General features: G+C 40.7%; 1 protein-coding gene across 4 annotated transcripts in view; it reads right to left on the bottom strand.

Annotated features, from left to right (window-relative positions):
- Positions 1–6,342: 6,342 nt before the first annotated feature.
- Positions 6,343–9,280, bottom strand: part of clmn (calmin) — a 48,937-nt gene continuing 45,999 nt past the window's right edge. For all 4 annotated transcript variants that reach the window (XM_021573888.2, XM_036954632.1, XM_036954634.1 and 1 more), the window contains exon 14: positions 6,343–7,603. In XM_021573888.2, the coding sequence (XP_021429563.2) occupies positions 7,462–7,603 (142 nt within the window). In that variant the 3' untranslated portion in view covers positions 6,343–7,461. The remainder of the gene's footprint in view (positions 7,604–9,280) is intronic.

The raw sequence follows: 9,280 nt of genomic DNA, 5'->3' as shown, positions 1-9,280 counted from the left end.
ACATGCTAAAATTGCCACGCCAAGAACGCCAAGGTAACCTTTCTAAATGACTACCTCCCTGTAGCTCTCACATCTGTTGCCACTAAATTCTTTGAAAGGCTGGTCATGGCTCACATCAACACCATCATCCCAGACACCCTGGACTAACTCCAATTCACATACCGCCCCAACAGATCCACAGATCTCTGTTGCACTCCACACTGCCCTCTCCCACCTAGACAAGAGGAAACCCTATGTGAGAATGCTTTTCATTGCCTACAGCTCAGCGTTCAACACCATAGTGCCCTCCAAACTCATCACTAAGCTCACGTCCCTGGGACTGAACACCTCCCTCTGCAACTGGATTCTGGACTTCCTGACGGGCCGCACACAGGTGGTAGGTGTAGGCAACAACACATCCCCCACGCTGAGCCTCAAAACTGGGGCCCCTCAGGAGTGGGTGCTTAGTCCCCTCCTGTACTCCCTACACCCACAACTGCGTGGTTGCGTGCGACTCCAACAACTTTAATTTTGCTGTTGATACTACAGTGGTAGGCCTGATCACCGACGATGATGAGACGGCCTATAGGGAGGAGGTCAGTGACATGGCAGTGTGGTGCCAGGACAACAACCTCTTCCTCAACGTCAGCAAGACAAACACGCTGATCGTGGACCACAAGAAATGGAGGGCTGAGGGCTGTAGTGGAGCAGGTCAAGAGCTTCAAGTTCCCTGGTGTCCACATCACTAAGGAGTTTAACATGGTCCAACTAGGGCTGTGACTGTCACGACATTTCGTCATTGTCAAGCAAATAACTGTCGGCCTCAGTAATTGACTGTTAATTAACATAAACACATTTAGCATCTCCTGGCTTCCACACATAGCTGATCCATGTAATATACTGTAGCCTACACCACAATAAATCCATTATTTATTTTTTAGACAGATCTAAAGAAGCATGATATGAAGCAAATGTAGTCTATTTCAGAAGAATAGCATACTCTGAGTTGTCCTTATGTTAGGTCCTGATCTGGCTATACCAAATGGCTGTGGGCTACACTAGTTAACTTAGCAGACAAGATTTGCTTAGAACTCCATGGCATTATTTATGGCATTATTTATATTATTTTATAGTATGTAAGTAATTAAACTTAATAAAATATACATAAGCTCTCCAAATGATTTGAGGGAGTGTGCACATGCAGCTTTGTTCTTTGTTGAGAAGTTAACAAACAAATAGGTACTCCTATATGCTTAATTTAGAGTTATTAATGTAACTTAAGTTGTTCTACAAACATTGGGCTGTATGTTTAGATTTTTAATACATTGTAAGGCTGCATGATACAACTATAATGATGATTTGAAAAAAGTTGCATGAGCTCTTCTTTGTTTTTTTGCGCAGGCTGTACACTCTTCATTAGTCTCTCATTCACAATTTGACAAGCACTTGATAATGCCTCGAATTTCATGGTCGGAATCCCCTTTGTGGCAGTAATGCACCCTAAAAAAAATCCATGCCTTTTGTGACCAGTGGCCGTTGTGCCCTTGGCCCGGAGTGCTGCGTTGTGCCCTTCTCCCTGAGTGCTGTGAGCTCCTAAGCATCTCTCCCTCACATGGCTCTCCATCATGTGATTGGGTCTATCTCACAGGCTACAAGTGAAGACAGACCCATCGGGGATGCAACTGCTTGTGTCATCCAATTCCGAGGTGCATATTAAAGAAGAACTGTCCATATTTACTTTTCATCAGCCAACAAGATGAGTAGGCCTAACAAACAGCAAAAGCACTAGCCTATGTCAATCTGCTATCTCCCATAGTACAAAAGTTGAGGGCCTTGTTGTGGGATGCAATAGATCCCAAATTAATACAACCACTAGTATCAAAATACATTTTTTCACACAATGAGGCTGTCGCAACAGATCAAAACATTTAGCTTAAAATGTTAATAAACTATGAGGCTATTTCTTATTTGAAGGTCAACCCTGTTCACGTAAGAATATATAAATATTTGGACGAGCAATGTCACAATGGCATAGACTAAGATACAGTAGAATAGGATAGAATACAGTATATAAATCAAATCAAATGTATTTATATAGCCCTTCGTAAATCAGCTGATATCTCAAAGTGCTGTACAGAAAGCCAGGCTAAAACCCCAAACAGCAAGCAATGCAGGTGTAGAAGCATGGTGGCTAGGAAAAACTCCCTAGAAAGGCCAAAACCTAGGAAGAAACCTAGAGAGGAACCAGGCTATGAGGGGTGGTCAGTCCTCTTCTGGCTGTGCCGGGTGGAGATTATAACAGAACATGGCCAAGATGTTCAAATGTTAATAAATGACCAGCATGGTCGAATAATAATAAGGCAGAACAGTTGAAACTGGAGCAGCAGCACGGCCAGGTAGACTGGGGACAGCAAGGAGTCATCATGTCAGGTAGTCCTGGGGCATGGTCCTAGGGCTCAGATCCTCAGAGAGAGAGAGAGAAAGAGAGAAAGAGAGAATTAGAGAGAGCACATGTGGGGTGGCCAGTCGTCTTTTGGCTGTGCCGGGTGGAGATTATAACAGAACATGGCCAAGATGTTCAAATGTTCATAAATGACCAGCATGGTCGAATAATAATAATAAGGCAGAACAGTTGAAACTGGAGCAGCAGCACAGCCAGGTGGACTGGGGACAGCAAGGAGTCATCATGTCAGGTAGTCCTGGGGCATGGTCCTAGGGCTCAGGTCCTCCGAGAGAGAGAAAGAAAGAGAGAAAGAGAGAATTAGAGAAAGCACACTTAAATTCACACAGGACACCGAATAGGACAGGAGAAGTACTCCAGATATAACAAACTGACCCTAGCCCCCCGACACATAAACTACTGCAGCATAAATACTGGAGGCTGAGACAGGAGGGGTCAGGAGACACTGTGGCCCCATCCGAAGACACCCCCGGACAGGGCCAAACAGGAAGGATATAACCCCACCCACTTTGCCAAAGCACAGCCCCCACACCACTAGAGGGATATCTTCAACCACCAACTTACCATCCTGAGACAAGGCTGAGTATAGCCCACAAAGATCTCCGCCATGGCACAACCCAAGGGTGGGCGCCAACCCAGACAGGATGACCACATCAGTGAATCAACCCACTCAGGTGACGCACCCCTTCCAGGGACGGCATGAGAGAGCCCCAGTAAGCCAGTGACTCAGCCCCTGTAATAGGATTAGAGGCAGAGAATCCCAGTGTTCATCCTTGGGAGCAATTTCCAAACACCTGAAGGCACGACGTTCATCTGTACAAACAATAGTACGCAAGTATAAACACCATGGGACCACGCAGCCGTCATACCGCTCAGGAAGAAGACTCACTCTGTCTCCTAGAGATGAACGTACTTTGGTGCGAAAAGTGCAAATCAACCCCAGAACAACAGCAAAGGACCTTGTGAAGATGCTGGGGGAAACAGGTACAAAAGTATCTATATCCACAGTAAAAGGAGTCCTATATCGACATAACCTGAAAGGCCGCTCAGCAAGGAAGAAGCCACTGCTCCAAAACCGCAATCAAAAAGACAGATTACGGTTTGGAACCGCACATGGGTACAAAGATCATACTTTTTGGAGAAATGTCCTCTGGTCTGATGAAACAAAAATAGAACTGTTTGACCATAATGACCAGGAGGATAAAGGGGGAGGCTTGCAAGCCGAAGAACACCATCCCAACTGTGAAGCACGGGGATGGCAGCATAATGTTGTGGGTGTGCTTTGCTGCAGGAGGGACTGGTGCACTTCACAAAATGGATGGCATCATGAGGAATAAAAATTATGTGGATGTATTGAAGCAACATCTCAAGTACTTTTTGGGTCTTCCAAATGGACAATGACCCCAGGCATACTTCCAAAGTACAAAATACTGTCAAAATGGCTTAAGGACAACAAAGTCAAGATATTGGAGTGGCCATCACAAAGCCATGACCTCAATCGCATAGAACATATTTGGGCAGAACTGAAAAAGCGTGTGCGAGCAAGGAGGCCTAATAAGTCATTCTCTCTACTATAATTCTGACATTTTACATTCTTAAAATAAAGTGGTGATCCTAACTGATGTAAAGCAGGGAATTCTTACTATGATTAAATGTCAGGAATTGTGAAAAACTGAGTTTAAATGTACTTGGCTAAGCTGTTTGTAAACTTCCGACTACAAGTGTTGCTACCTGGAATATCCACATTGACCCCCTTTTACACTAACTCAATCACATACACTGCCACTACTGTTTATTATCAATTATGTTGCCTAATCACTTTACCTATATATTCATACAGTATCTACCTCCATTACCTCATACTCCTGCACATCAAGTCAGTAATGGCACCCCGTGTACAGTATATAGCCAAGTTATCATTACTCATTGTGTATTTATTCCTCATGTTGTTATTTTTCTATATTTCTCTCTGCATTGTTGAGAAGGGCCCGTAAGTAAGCATTTCACTGTTAGTCTCCACCCGTTGTTTATGAAGCATGTGACACATACAATTGGATTAGATTATTATGGCCCTGGGTCATTTCCTGCAACCATGGCATACAGTAGAATATGGCATTTTGGCAATTTATCTTACAACATTAGTATGAACCGAAAATGATTGATAAATCATCCCAGATTAACTGACTATAGTTACTAACAAAAATGACTCAGGAAATGTGCTATTTGCTTCCAAGGGAAGGCACTAGGCACTGTAGGGTACTTGTCATTTTACCCAGTCAGTTTTATAATATTTCTTACTTCTGGGGCTATAATGTTTATAATGTTTCCCAAACCATATCTCCAAATGGGAATACTCACCATAAACTAGAACAAAATGCTGTGAGTTGTAACTAATACTCATGCATCAGGCATGAAATCAATCTGGATTAACCAATCAAATAATTGATACAACAAAGGGCAAAACATGTCATTTATTGGGTCATTCCACCAATTCAGTGCCATTTGAGAAGTGTAAGTTCCTCAAAAAGTAACTTTAGATTTCTCCTAAATTTGAACATTCTGTCATAAAGAGCTTCATAAGAAAAGTTTTCCTATCTCAAGAGGTTGAATAAAAAAAAAAAAACGACTATATTAAGTGCCTATTAAGTGCCAAATAAAGTAACAGGGTTGACTAACAGAGTTGACGATACATCCCCTTGTGACAGGGAGAATAGAAGCTACAGGGAGTGACAATTGAATGCAAGCATCACAAAAACATGTTTCATTCTTTAAACATTTTTAGCCTGTCTATCTATGGGTAACAGGGTTGACGTTTCATGCTCAACCCGCTCAGTTTTCCACCACAAAACAACAGAAACTGTCCAGAAAGAGTAGAACTAGCTCATCTGCTTTTACACTATGATTTCACTATTAGGTGTTTAATGTTACTTTGGATGTTACTTTATGAATAGTTTCACCATATTAAAATGAGAGTTCAGTTCACGTAACAGGGTTGACCTTCAAATAAGGGACAGACGTAAATTAATTACTAATCACATGAAATAAATAATCATCATCAGAAAGGACTTTGTCAAAGAAACTAAATAACTAGGGCGTCACAACGATGGTGAAAACTTGGAGAAATGTTGGGGTTAAGTGGGTTAAAATCTTCCCTAGAAGTTACTGGGGGGGCACATGGAATGACATGCCAAAATGCTGCACCAAAATGCAATATTGGTGCACAATTTCTACTTAAAATATCAAAGGGAAGCAAAAGGCACTCTTTTCGTGGAATGACCCGTTGCACTTGACTGGTGCTTTTGAACAGAATGGGTTCCAATACAAAAGCAAGGTGACCTCTCTGAGGCCGTACTAGGTCACTTCATTCACAATTAGATAGGCAGTATGTTTTGTGTCCCTTGGGCATAATCATGCAGACCTCCACACAGCCCATATAGATCTCATTAACATATGCAGTGTCTGTATAGGCAATCTATTTAAACAGAATTCATATGGACAGTTGCTGGACATGATAGATCTCATTAACATATGCAGTGTCTGTATAGGCAATCTATTTAAACAGAATTCATATGGACAGCTGCTGGACATGATAGATCTCATTAACATATGCAGTGTCTGTATAGGCAATCTATTGAAACAGAATTCATATGGACAGCTGCTGGACATGAAGTCATGTAAAAGTATGGCTTTTGCACATAACTACACACACTTTATAAATCCAGTTTGGTTTATCCATGTGTAGGAATTCTGTGCTTGTTGTTAGGGGAATTATATTGAAGATTTAGGTGGCTGTAAACTAAGCTTATTAAAATGATTAAAAACGCAACAGCAAATGATGATAGCACTGTACTTAATTACAGGTGTTACAGGTATAAAAATAAAAGGTATTTTATAAATAAACATTTAATCATAAAGCATTCTCTTTTTATTGAAAGGCTCTAACAAGTTCAAGCACGGCTGAATCAATAACAGCAGTTTTAAAAAAACAACCCACAGGCATACAAACATAGCATTTAATAAAGGAATTAATCATCACACTTTAAAAATCCATTCATATACTGTATTTTCAACTGATCCATAGACATTTACTCCAGCATTCTTAAAATATTATTAAAATAAAACCAACATTATTAGTAAATCAGTATTATCACTTCAAAACCATTTCAACTGTGTCACACTTATATTTCATAATTTGCTAATGGTGAATTAGTTTTGTATATTCTATCCAGCATTCCAAACACTGTATCTTTGGCAGTTCACATACTCTGGTTCAAAAGTGCAACTGACACACTCCCAAGCCTGTACAGAATCCACTGAGCTTGTAAGACAAGTACCTTCAAGAGAATGCAGGACCTTAATAAGTTAATCGCTCAATGGAGGTTGTGCATTATCTTAAATGTGTAAATATTTCTGCATAACTCATTGGCCACACTTTTTCTTATCAAATTCCATGTAAATTCAAAAAGGACATTGGGGACGTTTCTGAAACATACATGTTATTCCACTCACCAAATTGTCATTTATGTAAATGTCCCACTTGCAACGCTTCATGGACTGTATACCTACAAAAACATTTTTTTAGAATTGTGCACCGTGCAATCCTACATTCTTAGGGCGGGATTCAATCCGTATTGCCAAAGTATCGCTGACGATCCGCGTACATATGCAGCATTTACCGTGAATGCAGTCTCCGCGACCGCGGGAACATTGACTTTAATTGTCAATCGCGCTATAAAGAGGATCTTCAGCGCTACGGATTAAATAGCCCTCAGAGTGCTTCTTTCTCTGTACATCAATAAACTCAGAAAAACATACAAAGTTATAGGTTTGTCTTTACAATTTAAGCATATCAATGCAAGCCACATTAAAAGCCAAAGAGCAGAATCTCTAAACAGCTTTATAAATTATTCTGGAATTAAAAAAAAGTGTTGTGTGTACATGCGTGTGTATGTGTCGTGTGTGTGTGACATGTTTGTGATGTGTGTATCAGTATGTACATGTGTCGCAGTATGTGTGTGTATTCATTTTTCCAGGTTGAGCAGAAGGCTTGGCAGGTTCCTGTAGTCGATCTGTGGCAACACCAACAGGCAGTAGAGGAGCAGCCACAGCAGTAGAAGAATGTAGTACTCTGTCAATGAAGTAGGAGTCCTCATCTCCCTCCAGCTACACACACACACACACACACGCACACGCACACGCACACACAAAGGGAGAGAAAACCGGGTTCAGCAGAAGGTCGACAGAACCAAACAGACTTTAAACCCAGCTAACACATTTGGTTCCTTGGAAATTGTGTGAATGTACATTTTTGGTTTCCACTTTGCCTGTTCTGAGAACTTGAATTTTTAGGTTGCAGGGAGGTTCTGAAAACGTTCTACTATGGTTCTCTGAAAGTTTTCCTAGGAGGTTTACTAACCTTCTGAGAACGGAAATTATAGGTTATTTGAAGGCAATTAAATAATGTTCTGAGAACATGTTTCAATAAGACTTTTAATAATACTGACAGCTCAGGTTAACTGTATGGAACTCCAACACAGATATGACACCTGGAAATTAATTTGCTTAGGCATTAATCATGCAAACACATGTATTTGTTTTATTGTGCCATGGCATCAGTGAGATTCTGAACCTATGATCTTCTGTTCTATATCAATGGAATTCGTTCACTGCGCCACCAGGATGGAGCTAGCGTGCCATGTTTTTTTTAAACTCATACAAAGCTGTTCATTGTAGTCTATTCAAGCAGACCCCATTTCCATCCAAGGAAATAAACACACTCATTTAGATTATGTGTGGCCAATTAGTGGGCACAGCCAACACACCTGAACACACTTAATTAACAAGATAGGCTAAAGAGAGTATTGTTGATGCTGCGAACGGAATGTATATGTTTTTAAATAACATTCTTAGAACGTTCTTTGAATGTTACTACTGTTTTGGAAAGTTTTCTTAACGTTCTGAGAACATTACTTTAAATAGAACCATGAGGAAAGGTGCAGAATACGCTATGCTGAAGTACTGAAATCCCCACAGAAAAACATTGTTTCTTAACATTCTCTGAACGTTCTGAGAACATTATATAGAACCATGAGTAAACCTGTGGGAAACGTTAGGCTTAGGTACTGAAATTCCCACCTAAGAAACATATGGTTCTCAGAATGTTATGCGCCAGCTGGCTATCCTGCAACATTCCCAGAATGTTGTGAGAAGGTTAGATGCAAAATAATCATAGGACAACCATGCTCTCACCAAGCTCTATGAAACATATGGTTCTGAGAACATTATGTGCTAGCTGGGAAGAGATAATGTCAACATAAACTGCAGAGCTACAATTCAGGGTAAAATGGGTCAAAGGTTGAATAAAAATTTAGAATACAAAAAACTGTTATATGTTAGGCTTCTCTAATGACACCAAAACAAAAGCCCAGGATGGATTTCATTTATCCAGACTGAAGAGTTATTTTCATGTTGAATAGCTTTCTGATACTAATAATTGAACTATGTCTGGGATAGGCTGAATGCCAGTCTGCTTGTGCTATAATGCCAACTCCTTGTCATTCATTGTCATGAGCAATGGAGTTTGCAAGAGCAAAAAGAGATATGGGACAAGGTTAGTCTCATGCTAATACTGTAACTAGGTACGGGAGTTTTGACACGACCAGGAACAACTATGGGCCCTAGTTATACCCTTCATACAACTAGCATCTGATGTTTTTCTTGGTCAGATTTCCTCCTGGTCCTCCTAATAACTACTAAGACAACATCTTTGTTCCTGAGCTACAGACAGCTGTGTTCCTTTATCTCTATGGCTGTGACCTAAATGGCACCCTATGGGCCCTG

The sequence above is a fragment of the Oncorhynchus mykiss genome, chromosome 19 (genome assembly GCF_013265735.2).
Source record: "Oncorhynchus mykiss isolate Arlee chromosome 19, USDA_OmykA_1.1, whole genome shotgun sequence".
Classification (NCBI taxonomy): Eukaryota; Metazoa; Chordata; class Actinopteri; order Salmoniformes; family Salmonidae; genus Oncorhynchus; species Oncorhynchus mykiss.
Note: the sequence above shows the minus strand (reverse complement) of the source record. Positions and strands in the feature narration are given on the sequence as shown.